General features: G+C 46.7%; 1 protein-coding gene across 1 annotated transcript; it reads left to right on the top strand.

The window, feature by feature from the left end:
- The first annotated feature begins 9483 nt into the window (after nt 1-9483).
- On the top strand, nt 9484-24674 carry LOC129383001 (uncharacterized). The gene is made up of 3 exons (XM_055067191.2): nt 9484-9610; nt 18763-19008; nt 24295-24674. The coding sequence occupies exons 1-3, from the start codon at nt 9485-9487 to the stop codon at nt 24586-24588; spliced, it is 666 nt and encodes a 221-aa protein (XP_054923166.1). The 5' UTR covers nt 9484; the 3' UTR covers nt 24589-24674.
- Nucleotides 24675-25178: the final 504 nt, after the last annotated feature.

Genomic DNA, 25178 nt, shown 5'->3' with positions numbered 1-25178 from the left:
CCTTTTCCATGACAGTGTACCACGTTTTTTGTGGTGAGGGAAAGTGTGCGACGAAAAAGAATGGCGATGACGGCTCATCTTTGCGTAGGGAAGCGGACGTAGTGCGTGCGCGTGTGTGTGTGTCTGTGTGTGTGTGTTTGTGTGTGCGTGTGCGTGTTTGAGAGAGAGGTAGAGAGAAGAAAGAGAATGTCGACGCCTGTTGCGTGTAAGAGGCCACTCGTAGTGATCAGGCGCCGACAAAACTTCAGGACACGCAATTGTTGAACAGGCAAGAATGAATGAGACGCGATGATTAGAAAAAAAGATTTATTTCAGCATATTCTATCGACTGAAAGTTAAGACTACGAAAAAACTCGTAGCATGTTCTGATCACTGCCGAAGCTCCGTGTATACCCTCCACCACGGGGAATGCACAAAGTACAAACAGCTGAAATTATCGCGTTTTAACGCAGATCCGATGGGTCTTAAGTCAATACGAACTTTCTTTTTTTCCCTTTCTTGTTATACTTACCTCTATGGCAGGCCCATTATGCTGGGATGATGCACTAAGCATACAAAAATTGGGTCTTTTAAAGTTGAAAGCAGCAAAGGGAGGCACCTGACACTCTGGAGGCATCAGCTAAGCGAAGGTGCTGCGCAGCGGATTGTGTGCGCTTTCGCTTTGTACGTTCACATGACCATGGCTAACAAATAAAATTAAATTTTAGTGTTTAGCATCCCTAAGTTGCACAGCGGTTTTTGGCGGACACTGTAAGGAAAGGCTCCGGATGAATTTTGACCATGTGGGGTCTCTTACCATGCTCCGAAAGCACGGTAACAAGTGCTTTTGCATTCATGCCTCGTCTGAATTCAAGCGCCGCCGTGATGGGTATGGCTCATAGTTTAGAAGTAGTTAATACTGTAGCTCGTTTAACACTACAGTGTAAATGGGGCGCAAATTAGTACCTTCATGACAATACAATAAAAGTTTTTGGCCGAAGGCCAGTCATTAAGCGCAGTATCACTTCGGCACAATCAAAATGTGCATCTTCTGTGATGAAATGTTCCCTCTCGAATAGTAATAACTTTTTGTGGCTGTTTGTTCTACCGAAGAGGCGCATGCTTACGAAATCACTGCATGCTAACTTAAGGGAACCGTGCACTCACAACAACGCTACGTGGCTGTGCCGGTAAAGCAGGAACGATTATACTTTATAAGCACAGTTCACAGATGCCATCACTTAAAAAAATAGCAATATGACGAAATTACAATCTCGGCAGTGGATATACGATCTCTTCAGCAGCAAGAACATGTCGCATAACGTTTTTTGTCAACCAGTGCCCACTTCGAAGGTGAGGCAAACGAGGGCGAGGGGGGGGGGGGGGGGGGGGGCATTCGTAGTGACGTCGCGCTGTTTGCAAACAGGCAGATGTCTATTCACACGTATTGTTTGCGTACTGTCGTTCTTTCACTGGGTGGCTACTACGTTTTGTTCACGAGCGCGAGCTTTAAGTTGTGGCCGCTTGTTGAAGAAAATGAATCCCTCCGCTTGCTTGACGATAAATAGGTTCAGATGTGCCATGCCTTTTAAGGAAAACTTCAGGATATTATCCTGACTGGTAGCTAACCTCTGTCATCGAAAAGAAAAGTGCACAATCATTGCATTCTACTAGCGCTAACGTACGGGACAGAACCTTGGAGGTTAATAAAGAAGCTCGAAGCCAAGTTAACGACCACGCAAATAGCGATGGAACGAAAAATGCCAGGCGTGTCGTTAAGAGACAGGAAGAGAGCGGCGGGGATCAGGGAGCAAACCGGCATAGCCGACATGCTTGTTCTCATTAACAGACAAGATGTGGAGTTGTGCAGGCCATGTAAGGGCAGACAGCCGGTGGACCACTGGAGTTGCAGAGTTGGTGCCAAGGGAAGGGAAGCGTAGTCAAATACCACAGAAAATTAGGTGGTGTGAGGAAATTAAGAAAAACCGTGAGCCAGATGAATTACCAGCGATGCTGTTCAGCACTCGACATAGGGGTGAGGCAGAATTTCGAACAAAGGTACCAACACATTTCCTCTCCTGATCGGTGGTCATCGCGACGATATATACGCACACTCATTTTCGTACCACCTCTGTTATTAAACGCGCAAGCATGTCTATGCCTACCCAAAGAGAAATTTCTCTCTCGCTTAAGACAATGGATCACTCATGCCCTCTTAAGCAATGGCTCATATTCCTTAAGCAAGGAAAAAATATCTACCTGAAAGTCTACAGATCCCGAAAATGGTGTCTATTTATAACTAATCTACTGAAAATGCATATTCAAGTGATGAAATGCATAAGCTCTTGCATACAATGAAGCGATCTAGCATTAAATTCGAGAGCTTAGTTTTTGCACAGGCAGATTTGTTGACTGACACGTAAAATCCACGAAACCCTCAACATGAACAGCTTCTCTGTAAAATTTGCATGTGCAAGTACGTAATCAGCTAGCACCAGACATGGGTAACTGGGCATCGCTGGGGGAGGCCTTCGTCTTGCAATGTACATAAATATTCACTGATAATGAGAGGATATTAAAAATGTCAAGCGCCGTATAACGACTTGCAGCAGAGCACAGACCGCCACCTTTGTAACGGCACAGAAAAACGAGACTGCTCGCTTCACAGCATAGCTGCAGGCATAGCCGCTCCTTGCAACCGTGTTCTGTGCTGTGCTCCCACTGTTGTTCGTTGCTATATGCTTAACAAGAGGTTCAGGGCAGAGTCGGCAAAAAGCTCGACATATTTTCTGTCTTTTTTTGCTATAGCCATAGAACACGGGCGAATAATATGAAGTCCGCATAAACATTGGCCAACGCTGCCGACGTTTTGAATCTCATTCCCTCGTGCCTGTTTGTGCACTTGTGATTATAGCAAATAGCACATAGCAAACTAAAACTCGTAGCACATAGCAAACTTCATAACATTGAGTTTCATATCAGTATAACTAGTGGTAAAATCTGGCGCTGCGATCGTTCAACCATCATAGGAATGATGGGATGTACAGGCTACGGATTGGCATTCTGTTGACTGGCGAACGAATCTACAAGTTTATTTTGGGAGTTTTGGTTTCGCTCCAAGCGCAATTGCTATAACCTGCAGTGGGACAGTACAACGGCGAGCTCTCTGCCTTTGTTCTGTTGCTTGAAGTGGCGATAGCGCGCTGGGCCAGCGGCTTGGACGATGTTTGTGTCGCGGTATGGTGTCGAAGCTCTGACGAGAAAGCGATGGCATCGTAAACGTTGACAGAATATGCTTTGACCGTTTGCACCTTGGTTTGTTATGTGTGTTAGGTTTGCGCTGTAGCGCTACGTGCTTTATGAAACTTCATAATAGGAAAAACAGGCACTACTGATACAAGACATAGACAGTTGTTCTTCTAGTCGCTTGACAATCAAATTTTATTGAGGGCTTCATTATGCATTGCTCGTTTGTGTGCTCATTGAAATCCGTGTTTTAGGACTTTGAGAACACAAACTTAATTGTGTTAGAAAAGGTTGCTGCTTCCTGGCTGTAGTCTGGTCTCGCAAGATGGGTGAAGTGCAAAGGCACGCCGTAAAGCTTCGGAAGCCGTGCGTCAACATAAAATAAAATGAAGTATACTCGTAGAAGGCCTCAAGCATCCCTGCTAGCAGTGCAGCAGATGTGCTTAAAAGTACTTGAAGGCATTCAGCAATGGTGACAGCCGACGTAGCCTTTCGAAAGAGCGAGAGTTCACAATTAGGTGCCTGTCATCTGAGAGAAAAATCTCGCGTTCGCAGCGAGCAAGCATCGTAGCAGACGATACTTGTAGCATTCCTCTCAAGGGCGCAACACTTTCTCACAATACAAAATTTTTATTCCCATAAATACTTGACCAGTATTTTTATATAATTACATGCACGGTTGTTATTGCTGTTGTAAAAATAAATAAATAATTATACTCTGGTACTAAATCGGGAACAGGATTGCACAAGAATACATCCCCTTGTGTGTCCTGGTGTAAACCATAGTAAAACGTGCTTCAATCTAAAAGTCATGCAAAGTTTATGTACCGTGTTGCGCATCATATATGACACTGCAGTGATAAAATTCAATTTTACAAGATAATATTTGAGTATAGCTTGGTTTACTGCGCCTTAATCAAACGCAGCCGGTCTAATGATCGAAGTCAATCCGAAGCCGAAGCCTGTACTTCTCATCATTCCCATGTAGGTTGAGGCACGCTCAGGAGAGCCCCCGTAGGCACAAGCGTTACATTTCCCTGTAAGGTATTTATTTAGAAACCCTATGCTTCACACCAAATAGCAATGAATAAGGTTCCGAACTGCGTTTGTACCTCTGTTTGATTACCGATTACCTGTGGCATTTGATATTGATGCGGAGCGTAGGCGTTTCACATTCTTGTTGTGGACGTTTCGTTCGAAAAGCACCAAACGCATTTAAATTGCGGTTTTTTTCACTGCAGTCTGCGTCTTCGCACGAATGTGTGTGTGCGTGTGTCAGGGCAGTGCATTACGATTGCGGTGATGATCAACACAAATTGAATCGCCACACGCCCTGTCACGCTGACGCAACGCAGCGCATCACGCTGATGCTGGGCTCCAGCCTCATGTGGACCATGCTGGCGGTGCTGGGCCGGCGCAGGCACTCGGTGGAGCACACGGCCCGCCTTCTCTTCTTCGTAAGCCTGGGCGCTTTCGTGGGCGTGCTCAGCTGCACCTTGCGTATGACGCGCCCCCACGGATCCATCGCCGTCAACGCTTCCGTGGTCGTGCGCGGCTTCACCACCGCCTTCGCATTCGCTGCCAGGTACGCTTGTGCATTCACTCTTCTGAGCACGGTTTTTAAGAGGAAGCTATAGCTCGCCACCGAGGCCCATGCTGCCTGTTAGGAATTTAGTGAACATAATGTGTAGAAACGCTTTATTGCACAACATCATGACTGACTTGGGTGAAATGTTCTCCATTGAGCGATAAAGTTAAATAATACTCATTGTAGCAAGTAACGTTTTCACTGAGGCCCCTTAATATTTGCAAGAATGGTCAGCCAATTTTAAGATGTAAGCATACAGATATCAAATACATAACTACACACTAAAAAAAACAGAAATCGCAGTTTTCTAAATTGCATATATTATAGTAGCTTAAGCGGAGAAAGTTCACACAAATATTTACAGCTTACGTCAATTGGTTACAATGTGTACGACAGTTCTTCACATATTACCTATGTTTACCCACCTATTACTTGGTCCTCAATATCGTATTTCAAAGCAATGTATATTACAAAAGCTTTGTTCTCTTTAGATGCATTACAAGGTGCAGCCTACAGAATTGTGATATTATTTTTCATTGCTCAGTATGGAGTTGTGAAACTAAGTTTCGTTTTTCGGTGTTTTGTGGTTTTTAACAACCTTTATTCAACAACTTTACGGCCTAATGTTACGGCCTAAATAACAATTCTGCTTTCAACATTCACTACATTCCAACTTTCTTTTTCTTTTTATTACATGGAGCTTCATCTCTATAAGTAAAGCGGTAGCCGATAAAAACAATTTATCCGTTCCCATGTATTTAAATAAAAGCCTTTGAGCTAAAGCCCCCTCTTACAGCATGTAATTAGCTTTGGGCCAACTTTCGTTATGCCATAGAAATTCATACAAAGCGTTCATTCAGCACTAAGTTAACACACTTAGATGATAACTCTTGTACGTCTATTCAACCGTGAGCAATTTTAATATATCATTACAAAAATCTCGTTATAGGCTTTGAAAAGAGGCCACTTTTGTCGCTTTCCATTACTTTTTGTAAAATCTATGGAGCTTAAAGTAAAACTCATTAGCGAAGTTCATTGCAAGATGAATAATTTTTTGCAATCTGTAAGGGTGGTGATGACGCACAAGATTAGCCAACAGGAGCTGGTCTTCTTAACTGAGAAAATGATTTTTCATGCCTACGCACAGCAGCAACAATCCTAGCGCTTGTAGACGTACTGAAAGACACTGCTACCGGGGTGTCGGCACCATTGGAAGGATTCTAACCTCTGAAAAATGTAACAGTTTCGCCATAAGGGTGAAGCAATGAAAGCGATAGCAAACATGTTATAATAATAAACGAAGTGTGAGACCCGTAGCACTGGTGGAAGTATCAATTTAAGTAAACGGTGGCTGACTAAGTAGTATGATTTTAAGTAAACGTAGACTTACTAAGTAGTATGAATTTAAGTAAACGTAGGCTGACTAAGTAATATGAATTTAAGTAACCGTAGGCTAAGTAGAATGAATTTAAGTAAACGCAGCCTGACTAAGTAGTATGAATTTAAGTAAACGTAGGATGACTAAGCAATGTGAATTTAAGTAAAGGTAGGCTGACTAAGCAGTATGAATTTAACTAAACGTAGGCTGACTAATTAGTTTGAATTTAGTAAACCACACCTTTCTAGAGTGGTCGAGCGGCCGGCTACGGACTGCGCCAGCGTCCCTAGCTGCTACCTTACTGTAGTGGCTTGTTTCCAGATATGTTTTATCTATAGCCCACGACCATGCAAGGCCTCATCGCGACTTCGGCCTGTGCTTCTTTTTTTCCAAAGCTGGCGGACAATACTGTTTGACCACTCTTGAAAAGTGTGATTCAGACAGTATGTAACGTTACTTGACCGAAAAAGAAGTCCTGGATAAACAGGACTTTTTGCATTTAAGAGGAAGCTTTAGCTCGGGTGCTCCTATCTAAATACATGTAAAATGAGAATTCGTTTTTCTCGGCAACCACTGCATCAAATTTGACGAGGTTTGTTGCTTTTAAAAGAAAAACTTAAAATCTAGTGACTGCTAGTTTCGAATTTTTGATTTAGGTTGTTAATTTTTTATTAAAACTTGACAAATATCGCAAATTTTCAAAAAACGAAACTATAAAGTTTACAACTCAGTAACACTAAAACGAAAAATGATAATACAATTCTTTTATTTGCATCTAATAGCACATCTAAAGCGGACAAAATTGATATGCTATACATGAATCTAAAAAAATTTAGTAATATGGAAATACAGCTTTTGCAGAACCTTTGTAAACAACTTAACAAATTCACGTCAGATCGTAAGATATAAAATGACATATCAAATCTGTCCGCTTTCAAAGGTCTAATGGATGCCGTTTAAAGAACCGCGATATCAGTTTTTGATGCAGAGTTATGAATTTGTAAACTTCGTCCTTCTATTTTTTTCGAGCTTCTGAAATTTTGAAAATTCTTTTAACAAGATCCAGGACCTAAATCGAAATTCCGCTTGCAACAGTCACTAGAATTTAACTTTATCTCTCAAATACAACAAACTTCATTAAAATCAGTCCAGGGGTTATCTCAGAAAAACGTTTTTCGCGTTTTACATGTATTTGAATAGGCCGCGTCGGAGCTGGACCCGAGCTAAAGCTTCCTCTTAAGTATTCACGAGATGTAGTGATGGCAACGGGGAACCCGCATTTTATCGGATGACTCCGTTTAGCAGCTCGTAACTCGTTCATTCCACCGTACTAAGATGTGTGGATAAAGACTGCTGCTTGTTTTGGTTGAAAATGAACCACTTATCCAGATGCGTCTGAACATATAGGACAAAAACAGAAAGGGCCGCACAACCGCTAGCTCATTCCCTGAAATATCCTGTAACAAGTATGTTACATTTATTATGCGCTGCACGACCAACCTTACAGCACACAGAATAGTTCCAACTCTTGAAACGCTTTACTGCAGTTTATCGCGAAGCATGCAGGCGTATAGGCTGCATAATTATAGTGGCGCGTCCCATTGCATCAGCTCACATGTGCTGAGGTGCATCACGTGTTCTCACTGCTCTGTAACTGCAACGTTACCGCCGTCATGCAGGGGTCAAAAATCAACCCGTTCTCAACCCAACACTCGTGAATTCAAAACGCACTGGGAGCAGGTATTGTTGACCCGGAGATTCATTTGCCTCTTTCCCCGGGATTCTCGTTAGACGCAGAATTTTGACCGACAAAGTAGTGGCAATGAGTGTACCTGTGTGCTACACAATTAAGAAATGAATTACGTTACAGGGTAATCATTTCTCAGTTTTATGGAATTAAAAAAAATAGCTTGTTGCAGATAACATAATTCTAGTCCTTAAGCTGGATTAGAGGCTGACATTACTGGCACGAGAAGTCTAAGCACATATTCTACTAACTACTAAAAGCTGTCTTATTAACTTCTAATTAATTAATTTACGGCACACATTGCAATTTGCGATTGTAGCTGACGAGATTGCGAGGCGTATCAACTTGGAAATAAATTCCAGAACGACACCAGTTTGGGAGAAATGCGCCATCAAACTCTCTGTAAAATAGACTGTTGTTCAATTTACTTTTTTTAACAAAACGCTCTCTTATGCATTGAAGAACAAAACTAAATGGAAATCCCATTTATTTGGTCCCACACATTGGTAAATAATGTCACAGAACTGCTGTCATCATAGATATTCATTTGAAGTGGATGAATCTTGAGAGCTCACCGGCTACAATTCGTAAATAGCGATATTTGTCGTCGTGAAGTAATCATTTAAGAAGTAAATTAGTCAATTACTGTTAATTAGTAGCGTACGTGTTCTGATTTCTCGCGTCAGCAATGTCCGGCTCTTGGAATAATCCTGCTTGACAACAAGAAGTCAGCTTTCTGCCACGGGCGATCTTTAAAAATTCCGTAAAGCTTGAATACGACTACCCCGCATAAATACTGAGGATATCATGGGCTCACAGGTGCCTCTAGAGAACTATGTCTTTGTGATCAAACTAAGTGTCTATCCGACTGAAAAAGAAAGCTCATGATGATCAACAGCTCCTTTGATTTTCATAAATTTCCTACATTTGAGTTACCCCATACTTGGGCCATTGTGGTACGTGCCACTGTGTATGTTTCCACTTCATGTCCGATTCCCTACCATTGGTACGCATGCCACAGTGACTCAAGGTGCATGAAATGCCTAACTGTATTTAGATACCAATGTTAATCCTTTCCCCGCCCTTTCTCTTTCCCCGACGAGCATCACCCATTGCCTTCTTTCTCGTGGCCTCGCTGCGTCAAAGTCTCACATTGCGCGTAGCGCTGATTTGGCGTTTGCTTTCCGCCACAGATTGGGAGCGGTGCGGTGCCTAAACACAAGCTTGGACCGTATTAGTTTGAGCGTTGTGGCCTCTGCAGTGCATAAATGTAAACATTGCATGATATCACACTGCATGAAATTTTAAGTTGCATGCCATAAAAGCAATGCGCGTGTCGCAATTATTTAGCATTACATTTATTTACCGACTCACTTAGGCTCAAGCTTCACATGCGCATTTCGACATGTGCATTGTAGCTTAATATTTTATTAAAAGGAATAATCTTCTTTGTGGTTGAAAACAGAGCCTTCCAAACATCTGTTCGCCATATTTAAAGCAGCTGTTTCCACCTAAACCCAAATGCTGCGTGCATTCTCGCAGGTTCATGTCCTTGATACATCTCCGCATCGTAGACTCTGCGGCGCTGACAAGCATGGCACCCGTTCTGGCAGGCCTACCCACCATGGCGGGGTCAACGACACAGAGACCTGTATGGTTCGTCTTCTCGCTGGTGAGTAAGACATGCTTGCGATGTTGGGCGTTAACTCTGGTTTTCCTACTTAAGCGCATGCAAAACGTGTAAATCCTAGGGCCTTCATTAAATTGTTGCCTGACTTGCACAAGCTACGACTACTTACATAATGTATGTACACTTAAAGGTCGAGTGTATGGACAATCTAATAGTTCCCACATGGAGTGACTACATGCCCATGTTTACCTTTGTGACAGCCATCGTCCCTCTCGTCAATTTTGTTTGTGGTGTAGCAGTGTTATTGCGTAACCGCTGAACCGATTTCAATGGAACTTATTACATTTAAAAGGAAAGTAGTCCGCGGTCAGAGTATACATTCTATATTGTTAATTTATTGTTTCCACATTCTGAGTGGAAGATGAGCAGAAACAAATGTTAATTACCACGCTTACCAAGACGGCAAGCCTGTACGAAAACAGCCGTCCCAACTTCTTGAAATCCTCTATGAAAGCGTTTAAAGGTAGAAATTCAATATATTCAGATTCCGTAACGTCATTGCTTTCTACATTACTTTTGAAAAAGTGACATTCACGAATTATTTTATAAAACTGACTGGTGGCAAAATTTGTCAATATTGTCCACTGTACACGTCACAGTAGACGTCGTTTTAAAAACTGAGACTATAGGCTTTTATGTGCAGACACAAGTCTTTAAAGTTCATTTCCTCTCTTTTTTTTATTCTTGTCATATTTTGTGAATGCTCTGAAGGCCTAAAGAAGTGTCTGCTCCTAAGAGTCGTAATTTCACGCTTGAATTATCTTAAGATCACCAAATTTCATCCAAATTGATTCCAGGATGAGCACATCACAGCGATTCTGCATTCTACATGTATATCAAGCACTGACAGGAAGCCTTCCTAGCCGTTTAGGTTGCCATACACAAGATGGCCGATCTCCCGACTACACCTCCATTCAAGCTGACCGCTGTGTGCAGACATCAAGGATGGAATGAGGAAAAAAATGCACAAACTCCACTAGAGTTGCCTAAGTATGCGTAAGCGTACCCCCAAGTGTTGCCGTTATGTTACATTCTACATGTTGGAGCGCAGGCCGCCGTATAACAACCTGCTGAGCCAACAAACTGGTGACCCTCATCATAGCCCTTCATGGCGCCATAAATTTTCGTACTCCATTAGAATTGACAGGTGTTGTCCGCTCAAAAGAGGCCACCCACACAAAAGAGTATTCGTACGCTTTCCTTTACCGCAATTAGCTACAAGAGGGCTCATGCTAGGATTATTCGCTCCGTTCACAAGGTGTATTTTCTTCGCAGTATCACGCTTGTTCGAACAGTCCACATGATTTTCGTATTAATTGTGGTACATGATTTTATTTGCCAGCTGTTTTTGCTATGTCCTTGTATTAACATCAGACTCCGTATCATAGACACGTTGCCGTCTGTCGTACGCATACCTTTGTCCACACCTTAAGCTCCAGGATCAGCAAAGCCAGGAGCCCAAACGCTGCGCCACTTCAACTTAGTGCTTAATTGAAACTATGAGTAAGATAATAAAAACGCTGAAGCTCACAGCAAGCAATACAACAACGGATTGCCCAACAGCAAAAAGATTTGATAATTAGCAATGTTTAGGCGCTTCTGCGTTTATTCGTCTCGCATGGAGAAGTGTAGCCTCGAAAGCGTGTCGAAAAATAATGATTCGCAGCAATATGACCGAGGAAAGTCAATAGTAGAAATAAATGATGAAAATGCTCAAAACACGTCAATTAAAAACATGTGTAACGAAGAAGAGTAGCCTGCCTGCGCCACAGCACCATCGCTACCGGCATGAGCTCGTGGTTGCATTCTTTCGCCGAACGCTTGTGACGGCTACCCGTTCCCGCCCATTGCTAATAAATCTCTTAGCAAGTGGTGGAGGTGGTGGGTTTCGACCACCCTGGAACTTCGGAGTCGCACTCTACCCCCCATCATGCCCAACGACGCACGCACTCCTCCAGCTCCTCCAACGGCGCCGGCCACCTCGGTTTGTGCCGGTGCCTTGCGTCAGCGAGATCCCCCTATCTTCTCCGGCACAGATGACAAAGACGTTGAAGATTGGATCTCGTCTTATGAGCGAGTGAGTGCCCATAACCAGTGGGACGACGTCATCAAGTTGAGAAACGTCGCATTCTACCTTACGGACGTTGCGAAAGTATGGTTTCTAAACCATGAAGCCGACCTCACTTCGTGGTTGGTCTTCAAGACCAACTTTACCCAAGTTTTCGGTCGGCCTGCAGTAAGAAAGCTTCGTGCAGAACAACGTTTGCGCACACGATCCCAAGAGGCCGGAGAAAACTTCACGAGCTACATTGAGGACATTGTCGACCTGTGCAAACGGGTGAATGCGTCGATGTCAGAGGAGGAGAAAATCAAACATATAATGAAGGGTATTCAGGACGACGCATTTCAAATGTTATTATCGAAGAGTCCTCACACTGTCGCTGAAGTGATAGAATTGTGCCAGAGTTACGACGAGTTGCGCAGGCAACGGCTTCACACCCGACGTCCCACCCCGCCCGCCGACTCTCTCTCAAGCCTTGGAGTCGACGACAACCATGCTGCTCTCTTCGTAAAAATTCAGGAATTCGTTCGCGCAGAGGTCACCCGCCAGCTATCTTTGATATCTTCTGTCCAGGAACCACCACCTGCTTTGCATCCTACGATCCACGACTTCATTCAAGAACAAGTATTTCAAGCCATTCCTCCAGCCGTTGAGCAGACACCAGTCACGGCTCCTCTCAGTTACGCTGAAGCAGTTTCCCGATCTCGTCCACAAACGCCCCTGCCGCCCTCTTATGCATCGACCACCGACATTTTTGCCGCCATCTATGCCGCTTCACGACCGACGGCATTTTCCGAATCCTCAACCGCGACTCGGACCTTACCCCCACCAGTGGCGCACCTTCGATGACCGCCTAATATGTTATGCTTGCGGTGGTGCTGGTCACGTGGCGCACCATTGTCGTCGTGGCGTGCTTCCTCTTCAGAACATCCGGTGAGCGCCACCTTTCCCCGTTCCGTTTTCCTCTTCGCCTTCCAGCCTTCCTACCTCTTCCTTTTCCCCTGACCGCCAACCGCCTCTACTCGCCGCTCACAATCTCCCCGTCGTCGCTCGCTTTCTCCGATGCGGCGCCGTCCCGTGTCCACCGAGCAGGAAAACTGATGGCCGCAGTTCCCGAGGCACGAACTGCGTCCACGTCGCAATGCCCAAGTCCTCGTACCTCTCCAGCCAACGTAATTGAAGTCTCTGTCGAAGGAATCGGCGTCCTGGCACTTGTAGATACAGGAGCCGCCGTATCCGTAATTTCCGCCGAACTCTGCCGCACACTACGAAAGGTTTTGACGCCTCTCTCCGACTTCTCCCTTCGAACCGCGAACGCTCAAAATATAACGCCTCTCGCTGCCTGTACTGCTCGCGTCTTCATTCAAGGTCTACTGTATACCGTCGAATTCGTCGTGCTGCCCACGTATCCCCATGACATCATATTAGGCTGGGACTCCCTTGCAAATAATAACGCCGTTATTGACTGTTGTCACGCCGAACTCAAAATTTCTGCACTTCCCGACGTCGAGACTATCGAAAACGACTCTTCCAGTGTTAAACTGTTTGTTTCCGAAGACAATTCCGTCCCTCCACGCTCTTCCCTGCTCGTGCCTGTGTCGTGCGCCGCTATTTCTGATGCCACTGTTCTCTTTACGCCCTCTGAGCTGTTCATTCGCCGCCGATGTTCTCCGCTGCCCTTTGCTCTCCTTACTCTTCGCAACGGCGTCATGAAAATGGTCGTCGACAATCCCACGGCCTGCCCTTTATCTTTATTTCATGGTGAATGCCTAGGCCTTGTTCAACCGGTCAACACCTTTTGCATCTTTGAGGCTCCTGCCCTTTCTACTTCTGCGGGCCTTGGCGCACTTACTTGTGACTCTGCGGTTGATCAGTCACTCCTCGACGCTTTCCACTGCTCCATCGACGATGGCACGTCATCTTCAGAACGAAGCCAGCTTATTGCTCTCCTGCAGAGGTTCAGCGCTTCTTTCGACAGCCATACCGGCAGTCATGCACCTTTACGGCAGCGCCCTTACCGAGTATCCGCCTCTGAGCGCCGTGTCATTGACCACCAGGTTGCTGACATGCTCAAGCGTGGCGTTGTGCAGCCTTCCAACAGTCCCTGGGCATCACCGGTCGTACTCGTTAAGAAAAAGAATGGCTCTATTCGATTCTGCGTCGACTACCGACGTCTGAACAAGATAACGCGCAAGGACGTTTACCCGTTACCGCGCATCGACGACGCCCTCGACTGATTGCAGGGAGCTGAGTTCTTTTTTTCGCTGGATTTACGTTCCGGATACTGGCAAGTCCCCTTGGCACCATCTGATCGACCTAAACCAGCATTTATAACACCTGACGGATTGTACGAATTCATCGTAATGCCTTTCGGCCTATGTAACGCTCCGGCCACTTTTGAGAGAATCATGGATAATATTTTACGCGGCCTCAAATGGAACACATGTTTATGCTACCTGGATGACGTAGTTGTCTTTTCCGCTGATTTCCGAACCCATCTCAGCCGTCTCGAGCAAGTTCTGAAATGCCTTACTGACGCGGGACTTCAACTTAACTTAAAAAAATGTCGTTTCGGCACCCGAAAGCTCACTATTCTTGGCCATGTTGTATCGCGAGACGGCGTCCTTCCGTATCCAGCCAAGCTCCGCGCTGTCACCGACTTTCCGCCACCAAAGAAGTTAAAGGAGCTTCAAAATTTCCTTGGTTTATGCTCACACTTCCGACGTTTCATTCGAAATTTCGCTTCCATAAGTGCACCCCTGACAGCCCTTCTAAGTGGCGACAAAGAACCTTCCGCTTGGTCGCCCGCCTGTGATGACGCCTTCATGAAATTACGCCGCCTGCTAACCTCGCCACCTATCCTCCGCCACTTCCATCCTGCAGCGCCCACAGAGGTCCACACCGATGCCAGCGGCGTCGGACTTGGCGCCGTACTCGCACAAAGAAAAGCGGGGTTTGATGAATATATCGTTGCCTACGCGAGCCGAACTCTGAAAAAGGCCGAGGCTAATTACTCTGTTACAGAGAAAGAGTGTTTAGCCATTATTTGGGCCCCTGGAAAATTCCGTCCTTATTTGTATGGTCACCCTTTCGATGTCGTCACTGACCATCACGCCCTTTGTTGGCTGTCTACCCTTAAGGACCCATCTGGCCGACTTGCTCGCTGGGCCCTTAAGCTACAGGAGTACGACGTCCGCGTTCTCTACTGTTCCGACCGCAAACACACGGACGCTGACGCCCTTTCTCGCTCACCGGTCTCCGCTGACTGCGCTTGCCTATCCGCCCTTGAGCCCACAGTTCCATCTCATGCACTGCGCAACATGCCGTCGGAGCAGCGCAAGGATCCCTGGATCAGTGCTCTCATCAGCATCCTTTCTGATCCATCCACCTCTTGACCATCTCGCGCTCTTCGCCGCCAGGCTACCCACTTCTGCATTCGCGACGGCCTTCTTTATCGTCGTAATTACCTCTCTGACGGTCGCAAGTGGCTTCTCGTGATACCCCGCCATCTCCGTGACCTTATCTGCGACGCTTTCCACGCAGACCCTCAGTGCGCACATGCCGGCCTCTTCAAGACCTATGCTCGACTACGCATCCGATTTTATTGGCGCGGCATGTATAACTACGTCAGAAAGTTCATTCGCTCCTGTGCTCAGTGCCAACGCCGAAAATTACCTCCCGGACAAGTCTACCCGTCACAACCCCTTCCCTGCCCTAGTCGGCCCTTTGATCGTGCTGGTATAGACATATACGGACCGCTACCTTCCACTCTAGGAAGCAACCGCTGAATTATTGTTGCAGTGGACCACTTGACCCGCTATGCTGAAACAGCTGCTCTGCCGACTGCCACCGCCCGTGACGTTGCATCGTTTCTGTTACGACATTTCGTTCTTCGCCACGGTGCCCCTCGCGAACTTCTGAGCGATAGAGGCCGCGCCTTTCTTTCCGATGCTTTGAAGGCATTACTCGACGAATGCCAAATCGTACACCGCACCAGTACAGCGTACCATCCGCAAACTAACGGCATGACCGAGCGCTTCAACCGTACTCTTGGCGATATGCTCTCCATGTACGTCGCCTCTGATCATTCGAACTGGGACCAAGTTCTCCCTTTCGTGACGTATGCGTATGCCCAAGCAACTACTGGTTTTTCACCTTACTTTCTCCTATACGGACGAGAACCTTCTACTACTCTCGATACCATTCTATCATATACACCTGACGCGTCCGAAAGTACTCCGCTATCTGAAGCTGCTCGTCATGCCGAGGAATGCCGCCAGCTTGCCCAGTCTTTTTCCACCGAGGACCTGTGGCAGCAGCACTCCCGTCAACCTGCCGGCCGTTCTGCACCAACTTTTTTGCCTGGCTCTCTCGTATGGCTTCGGGTACCCGCTACTACACCCGGCCTCTCCTCAAAACTTGTCGCAAAGTACCTAGGACCCTACCGCGTTCTCGAGCCAACGTCCTCCGTCATTTACATCGTAGAGCCCCTCACGCCATCGATGGACCTACGCCATCGCGGCCGCGAACTTGTCCACCTCTCTCGCATTAAGCCGTACTACGACCCAATAGTAGCCTCTTCGCCTTAAGTCGCCAGGATGGCGCCTTTTTCTGCGGAGGGCGATTGTAACGCACCATCGCTACCGGCATGAGCTCGTGGTTGCTGTCTTTCGCCGAACGCTTGTGACGGCTACCCGTTCGCGCCCATTGCTAATAAATCTCTTAGCACATGATGTTTGTCAGTGACGGACACCGCACTGCTACCCCATAAAGTGTCATGAAGAGTGTGAAAAATCCGGCTATTGCGCAAATACAGCAACAGCTAGAGAACATCAGAGATTAAGCAGAACTTCAGCGCACACCCTTAATGTTACTGGCTTCAGCAGCAGCGCACGCCTAATACACTTGTACCCCGTTCGCTTTCGGCGCGAAGTCGTCGACGGGGTACACAAGCCGATTGGTCGTTCTGTGCACAAGCGAACACAGCGAAGATGTCAAAGTCCCGAGAAAGACAGAAAAAATATATTTGTCGACTGGTAATCACACAAAGATTAAAAGAAACACAAAAAAAACACAAGAACACTAACACACATGCACCTAATTAAGATCAATGATGAATACAAAAAAAAAATAGAACGAACAGTTAACAGTAAAAATAGAAATTAACACTCCACAAAACACACTTAACGGTGGTCAACTAAACAGAGTTCAAAAGAAAACAAATGATGGCATACGCATGGCCGGGCAGCAGCAGCATGTCTATCAAGCGTGGAGTCGACGGCAGAGCTTTCCCGAAGAACACTGGCAAGCCGATCTCGTTTTACGGTGGATGCGATTGCTGGGCTGGGTTTCCCGGGAGTCTAGGTCTGACGTTTTCCCTCAAGCAGGTTGAGCTAACTTGAGGGGAACTACGGTGAGCTTGGATGCAGACGTTGGTTTGTCGTCTCCTACGTCAGCTCTCGCAGTTAAGAGCGGCTAGCGGCCCCGGCAATACTCGACGGCACTAGCTCCTTGACGCAATTCAACATATTGTAGGCTCAGCTTCTAGACTGCTTACCTCAGTCTAAAACCTGCGATTAAATAACTTCTCCTTTCCCTAGTTCCCTGTGTTGGGGAACGGCAGATATTGGTGACGATCCAATAAAATTCACCCAGTTGGATCCCGCCTCCTCCCAGGGTCTCGGCCGCGCCCCTTTTAATTAGGGGTAAGGGAACGGGTGATTCCCCGGGGCATTTAGAAGTCCAGCACTCGTATTGCACCACACACGCACACCCTTGAGTCCGTGGCGGGCCTCTATTGTTCGTTCACAAACACAGGAGAAACGACGGCGTCCGGCCATACGGTGCTGTCGGCACACATACACTGTGAGCACCGCGTGGACACAGGATTGCACAGACACACCACATATTTCGGAGTATTTGCACCCCCGCCGTCTTAGCAAGCTTCTCAATGCGGGGCAGAGAATACACAGAGGTTCCTACAAAAACCTGTCTGGGCGTCATGGTCGCTACGACGACAAAAAGATAATCTCTAAACCTTATTTCGACTTCTTTCGGTCCCAGTGGCCCGAGTGGCCGGCAATACGCTTCTTGATCGCCGCTCCCCATTTCCACGACCTTTTGGCACCCGTTGATCGGTGCTTCGCCGAATAGAATAATGCCGCACTGTGACATACACTTATGCACTAAAACTTCTCAATGCACTTTGATATGACAAATGAGAGCGCGCTACAAAGATGGAAGCACGCGCAATCACCGGTTATCAATTGTGGCCTTTGGCCGATTGATAGCCGGCAGGTTCTTAAGCAGGTTCCACCGCTTAACCGCGTCACTTCAAGCGGCCCATACAAACATAATTATGTTCGTAAGACTCCTGCCCGCCTATCGTAGGAATTCCTTCTTACGTCGGCAACTGTGACGGCTGCTTAGTTTCATCAATCGACTTATTTTTACTATTGGGTTAAGCATTGAAGTTCGCACCCGTGCTACCATCACATACACGGTTCTTGTCGACTACAGCGCAAATTCCTTGCTGCGGTGCGCATCGCAACCTTTTTGATCTTACTAACGGCTTTAGCGTTGCGAATACGCTTTTTTCGTAAGATTTTTTCTGGCACCAAAACTTGCTGGTAAGATCGTTTGGTCAACTCGGCCCCTTATTATGCCATATTGTTTTCTTATGATCTCAAATAGGATATAAGTACTTTTAACGACAAAATATCGAAGTAACTGATAATCAGGCTGCGCTATAGAAGTCACATCATGAGGTATAAAGTGCTTCAAAAAGCGTCGCCACCGTTTCGATAGGAGACCTATATGTTGTTCGGGAAGGATTCTTATAAGAATGGCAAGGAGCCATAGACACGGACAAGTAATAGGGGATTATCAGTTTTATTATCTGTTCTTTCTAATAGCGGGGACTTTTTTATGCATGACAATATTTAGCTCACGTTACGTGTACTTTGTTTATGCTTGTCTATTGCTGTACTTTCTGTTGTCCTGCTGCCGCACTTAGAGCAGAGCAAAGCATCACTAACGGCTGACCTAGCTTGGCCACTCTTAACCCCTGCAGACGTGCCTGGTAACGGCCATGGGGCTACTGTTGTACCAGGACGAAGGGATGGGTTCGCAGAGACTGCAGAGCTTTGGGTGGGCCTTCCTGTCTGCCTGCCTGGTCGCTGGCCAAGAGTTTTTCGCGCACACCACGAAGGACATCCCCCAGGGGGTGCTGCTACTCCACTCGTCCTTCACATCGCTCCTCTTCTCAACCCTGCTCGCCGGCAACGTGCTCGAAAGCCCCAAGGCGCTGCTGACCAAGGTAACCGGGCCCTTGCGTAGACTACCACTCGTATCGCTTTCATTCGCTTGGAAGCTCAACCCACCCGCCACTCTGGCTGAGCATACATGGCGTTCTGGCGTCGAACACGAGGTAGCGTGTGCAAATGTGGCATTCATGACGTCCGCATCCCAACGATTGCATAATGCAAGAACGCTCATGCACCTACCTATGCTTTACAGGTCAGAGGCTAACTGCAAGAAACCTGTACTTCGAGTTAATGACTAGTAGAAATTATTTAAGCAACGTTGACAAGGTTGTAGGGCTGGTAATTCTGCAGTTATCCTGTCGCCCGCCTTTATGTATGAGTTTGGTAGATGATCGTGCCCCTGTTGCTTAGTGCATATGACGGAAATCTCTGACCGCGACTTCTGAGCGGAAGAAGATATATACAAACGAAGCTTAAACCTTCCGTCGGCGTTATTTTTGCGTCATCAAACACATTAACAGAGATTGTGTGTTGTGAGCGAGGCATAAAGCGGTTAGATCTTCCGTCACAAAACAGTGAACCGATCCCCGAGACTTATATAGATCTACCCACTACTGGGAACTCGTCCAGCCTTTGGACTCCACAGAAATAAGTCCAATTCTAATCCTTTCCCATACTTTACCGATCACGATGCGCTGTTTGCGGTGTTAAAATACTGCTCGGCCCCACTAAACGCAGGAGTAATGAATGCAGCGGCGACGCACCGATAACTGAATGCAGCTACCGTAAAACGTAAAGCACTTTGAAGCTGTTCTAATCATGAGGTGATGCGAGCAATTGGGGAAAGAAGCAATGGTGCCAGCGCTAAAATTCACAGAATGTATTCCTAAAATCAAAGACCTTATCGGGGATGGAATATAAGGAAAGGTCGGCGGTATCGGAGGCCCATGTGGGCACTGCAGGGTGATATAAATAAGGTCTGATTTGAACTCGGCGAAGTACGGAGCGAAATTAGGTTCAATGAAATAGATAGAATACACATGGTGCGCCTTCATTCGCACCACAAAATTGTGCATGCAAATGGTGGCGGAAATGAAGAATGTTGGCAAACAAGCACAGGGTGATGAAAATCTGATAAAATCACGCAGTCAGCAAAATGAAAGTCAGATAAACAGAGACGGTAACGAGGGTACAACGGATAGGAAGAAAGTACAACCAAATTTACAAATAAAACAATTTTCTTCCGTTACACCTTGCGCCGACTGCTCCCCCAGCACGCAAATTCAAATTTCGATTATCGCCTCTTCTCTCATCGGTCCGACCACGCGATCGCTTGCATTGCAGCGCGTGTTATACCGATGGTTGCGTTGCCACGATGCCAAGAATGGCCTCGTCATCCCGCAATTCATACACAGTATTATTGTGTTGTGAAGTGCCAGAACAGCCTCTCAAACACGAGCCACTGAGTCAAGCTCGTCAAGCTGAACTACGTGTTTCAGGGGAAACTCAGAGACGATTGAGGCAGACGCTGCGAGCCGTGCAACAGTAAAATCCAGCTCTTTTATGTTCGCATGCCTGTTTTTTATCCCTCTGGTGCGTTAAATTGAGTGGCCATTACATATACAGCGATAAACCTTAGTAAGGTTTCTACTCGCGGGCGCACTCGCTCTATGCTGGCCGCTTTCAGCAAGAAGCCTGCTGCCGGTCTTGCTGATGGGAAACATTCTCATGATTGAGTGCACAATATGGACATTTGGAAACGCTGTATGCAATAGCGTGTTCTGGCAGCGATTAAAAGGGCAAATCACAAGGACGTTCGCTGGGAATTCCACCCGCAGTCCGCAAGCGTATCAGGCGGGCGCGCATCGAACCGACAGTAGTACCACTTTTCACAATTGGTAATTATGCACTGTTTTCATTAAGCAGTTTAATTAATCTACTTTTATAAGCCTGTGCGAGATTTTGCTCTATCAGGTGACGGTAACTGTCGCCAAAACAAAGATAATTTCTCTTTCTTTTAAACATGGCCTTCATCTATGTTATGTTAAGTGTTTTCGAGATATGCGCAAGACTCCGACTACGAGCTGCGCAACGTTTGCTGTTTCTAAAATGCGCAATGACGTCATAATCGTATACAGAGATGTATGTGATGTACATTCCTTTTTAAAGTACTTTCGCGCGGTGAAACGGGCGATCACTAGTCTATCAAGCCATTGAAATCTGTTGCACAAAACATGGCGCGTATGCATTGAGGAAAACTAGCAGAAAAAAAGGATATAATTTGTATACAAACGCTCCTACCGAAAACTGAATGGCACTCAGCGCCACAGAATTTCGTTAGCAGGCTTTAAATCCTAAAGAAATAAACAGTACTTGCTTTTGTTTCGCACGTTTCTAAGCGCAGTGGCTTCTGCGCCTTTGAATTTCTATCGGAAAGACAAACAATAGACGTTTTTCGTTCACACATCTCTAAGCACGGTGGCTTCTTTTGCATTGAACTGGCGCATCCCTAAACCTCAATGTTTCAAAATGTCTTGCGGATTAGGTGTGAAACATATTTGGAATTTGAAAAGCCGTTTTATGTCAACATTTTGTTTCACGCACTAAATGACAGGTACAGCAGACGCTCACCTTTAATGATATTCCGCCCCCTACCCCCTTCGCCCCACAAAATAAAGAAAAGGTATTATTCTACGTGGGACAGCTTCTGGAGAATGGCACTGCCGTGCACATATTGTCGTTTCCAAACCAGTAGACACGCTGCCGTTACGAAAATGTATTGTTCCGCGCGTTCCCTAAATACAGAGGTGTTTAGCTTGACCGGTATTCCGGTAAAACGCAGGCGTACGGGGCGTTGGGGCGGAGGCGTAAACGTGAGTGGTCTGCATGGCCACCTGGTGGCATAGTGCTCAAACAGACAGAAATAGCTAATATTGCAGTAACCAAGTCTATTTTACTTTGTTGCGGGTGTAAATTTTGGGCAGCAAGACGATTGCGTCTGCGTTTTACCGGAATACCGGACAAGCTAAACCTTTCTAATGCTTGGTTCCGCGCCAACGGCACTCGCTCGCGCGAGCGTTCTCGTAAGGCTGCCCCGACCGGCTGTAAATACAAATAAAATAAAACTATGGAAAGCTAATTGATCTATTACAACGCATTAGCAGCGGTACTCCACATTTAGGACAAAAGATTTATCCATTCAATACTGAGCCTATATAAAGGAGAGTTTGGCACAACTGCGGTCAAAAACCTAAAAATAATTCTAAGTGCCGACGCGACAACTGGAACAAGTCTGTCTATTCTCCAGTGTTGTATGTGATGTCTGAAATAGAGCATAGAGAGAGGGCAGGGGCGCTGCCGTCCAACATACAGCACGAGGGCCACCAGCAACGAACGACAGAACATGTGCACGCGCTGCTGTTCCACAACACCGCGAGTGCCACTAGCAACTTGAGAGAAAGCAGGCACCCTGCGGTTCACCATACAGTGCGGCGGCCACGAGCAATAACCACGAGCATCGAGAGACAGCACGCATGCCACCGTTCAACAACAGCGTGCGGGGCACGGGCAACTAGAGAGAGAATAGGCGCATTGCTGTTAAACATAGAGCGAGGGCGACAAGCAATGAGCTCGAGCAACGAGCCGTTTAACATACAGCGCGAGCACCGCAAGCAACTTCAGGGAAAGCAGGCGCGCTGCGGTTCAACATACAGCACAAGGACCACTAGCAACAATCCGAAGGAATGAGAAAAAATATATGTCCTGCCGTTCAACTGCGCAAGTGCCGCGAGCAACTAGACTGAAAGAGAAACATGGGACAACACAACGCACGCATTGCCGTTTAACACCGCGAACGCTTCGAGCAACTATGGTGAGTGCAGGCGAGCTGCTGTTGAACATACAGCGCGAGGGCCACGATCAACTAGAGAGAGAGAGCAGGTGCGCTGCCACTAAACACACAACACGACGGTCACCATCAACTAGAGAGAGATAGCAGGTGCGTAGCCGCTCAACATGGAACACGAGGGCCACGATCAATTAGAGAGAGCAGGCGCGCTACTGCTCAACATGCAAAGCCTGGGTTACGATCAACTAGAGAAAAAGAGCGTAGGTGCGCAAGCGCTCGGCATGCAACAGGGGGGACACGATCAACTAGAGATACACCAGTTGCGCCACCACTCAACATGCAACACTAGGGTCACGACCAATCACAGAGAGAGAGCAGGTGCGCCAACGCGAAGTGAAGATATTAGTTTTATCGGCCGCGTAATGTGGTAAACATGGACATACTAACTAAATTAGCAAACATTGTATCGCGCGCGCACAAGCAAACATGAAAACGTCTCACTAAATGACCGCGTAAACCCTGTCAAACAAAACGCTCCAGTGAGGAAACGCGGCAGCTGCAGCGAGCGATTTGACCTTCGTGCTGCCGCTCGCATTAACTCGAACAATGCAGCGAAAACATAGTGCAGCCCGGACGCTGTGCACATCGCAGATGACTTTCAAGGTACAGCGGACCCACCGGGCGCGCGCGGCCCCCCGGGCCGCCCAGAGTAGAACTCGCTCCCACTCTCTACACTTCTCGAAGCCTTGCGCTCGACAGAATGAGGCGCGCTTCCTCACCGCTTTCGTCCGCTGCGTGCGCGAGACTGAGGCGATCGCCGGCTCAACCTCGCGCGCTTTCACTCGCACATACAGCATACGGCGCGCGGCGACGATTTTATCGCCCTTGGACTTGACAGTGAACCCCTCGGCGGCGCCGACGGTGACGGCAGAAATGCGCCTGGAGTATCCATATAATCGCTATTGCAATGAATCCAAGATCTTATAACTTATAACAACTAACACAATTCATGCATTGTAGCTGCAATTGTTTGTCAACTGAAATAAAATTGTCTCCGACGTCTAAATTCCAGATATGACTATCGCATATTCATGGCTAAAGCTAGCCTCTGTTGCACCAGGCCAAAAACATCACTTCTTTTCATTCTAAGTTCCAAACGTACAGTGAAACATCGCTATGATTACTTTATGTGACCACGTGCGGTAAGACGCTTAGAATTCTATAGTCAAAAGTACAGTCGATCGCTTTTTTTCACCATGGATAGTTCGACAGTAGCTCAAATATTGATAGTACTATCGACAATTTTCCATTACTACTCTGCTCAAGGGCGTTTCTTAGTTCAATCTTGATCAGAATGCAGCCTCAGTGACTGCGAATTAGGTCGGCGGTTCCTGTGCTTTGGCCACCGAGGTCATCAGCGCCTGTGAAAATTAAAATTTCGGGAGCCACGTTGTGGCATAGTGGACAACACTAGTGCGATCTGTGCTCCCAGGTCGACATGGGTGAGATGAGCATGGCCAGCCAGACGGCGTTCGCCTACGTCTTCTTCGTGTCCAAGGCGCGCGAGACGGACCAGGGACTGGCGAACATGTACAAGTACGCCATGGACGTGCTCATGGCGTGCGCTCTCACGTGGACGTTCCTGCCCGAGGATGTCGTGCCACCTTCCAGCTACGGAGCGGCCGTTTTCGTTCTTTGCGCCGTCGTGACGGCCGAGGTGCAGCGGCTGCACTACATGCCCCGACCAGCGCCAGGCGCCAGAGTCCGCATGCGCTTCTTCATGTGAAACCCGCAGCATCACTCCGATTGCTCCCTGTATTTTCAAGCAATAATTATCAATATCGTCTCGTCTTTTAGCCTGTGTTATCATTGTGAAGCGAATATAATAATGAAATACGCGCATTTGGTAAAATAAACGCACCTGTGCCATTCGTTCAGAGCAAAATGACTGCCTCTAACCTCCTCCGGTTCGTTCACAGAAGCCCTCCAAGGTCAACCAACTCAGCAAATGCGGCCATGCAGGGAAAGTCGCTTTGCTCGTGTTCTTCTATAAATAATATAAGGCTTTGATCGATACATTCTTTTGTTTCTTAGTTTTTTGTTCTCCAGGCACTTTGTGGTAGGTAGGTTCCTTCCACGCTTTCTTTGAGGCCGCTGCAGAAATGAAGACATGCGTGGCCGATAGTGGAATTCCGACCTCCAGAAGAGCATCTCGATTCTCTACCTATGAGGCCACGATCGTTGTTTTCGTTTTCTTTATTGGCAGTTTTGCGAAAACAAAACCGAGTTTCACGGCGAAAACGAGTCAACCTGTCTTTGGCTCACACGGCAGAAATAAACTGTCTTCAATACAACCAAATCATCAAGCAACATAAT

Source organism: Dermacentor andersoni, chromosome 3 (genome assembly GCF_023375885.2).
Source record: "Dermacentor andersoni chromosome 3, qqDerAnde1_hic_scaffold, whole genome shotgun sequence".
Lineage (NCBI taxonomy): Eukaryota > Metazoa > Arthropoda > Arachnida > Ixodida > Ixodidae > Dermacentor > Dermacentor andersoni.
This window is presented reverse-complemented; position numbering and strand designations above follow the sequence as displayed.

What these genes read in the sequence shown, in the direction of transcription:
- LOC129383001 (XM_055067191.2), top strand. Translation starts at nt 9,485, where the DNA reads ATGTCCTTGATACATCTCCGCATCGTAGACTCTGCGGCGCTGACAAGC. An exon ending in TATGGTTCGTCTTCTCGCTG is followed by an intron (nt 9,611 to 18,762) that starts GTGAGTAAGACA and finishes TAACCCCTGCAG; the next exon opens with ACGTGCCTGGTAACGGCCAT. An exon ending in CCAAGGCGCTGCTGACCAAG is followed by an intron (nt 19,009 to 24,294) that starts GTAACCGGGCCC and finishes CTGTGCTCCCAG; the next exon opens with GTCGACATGGGTGAGATGAG.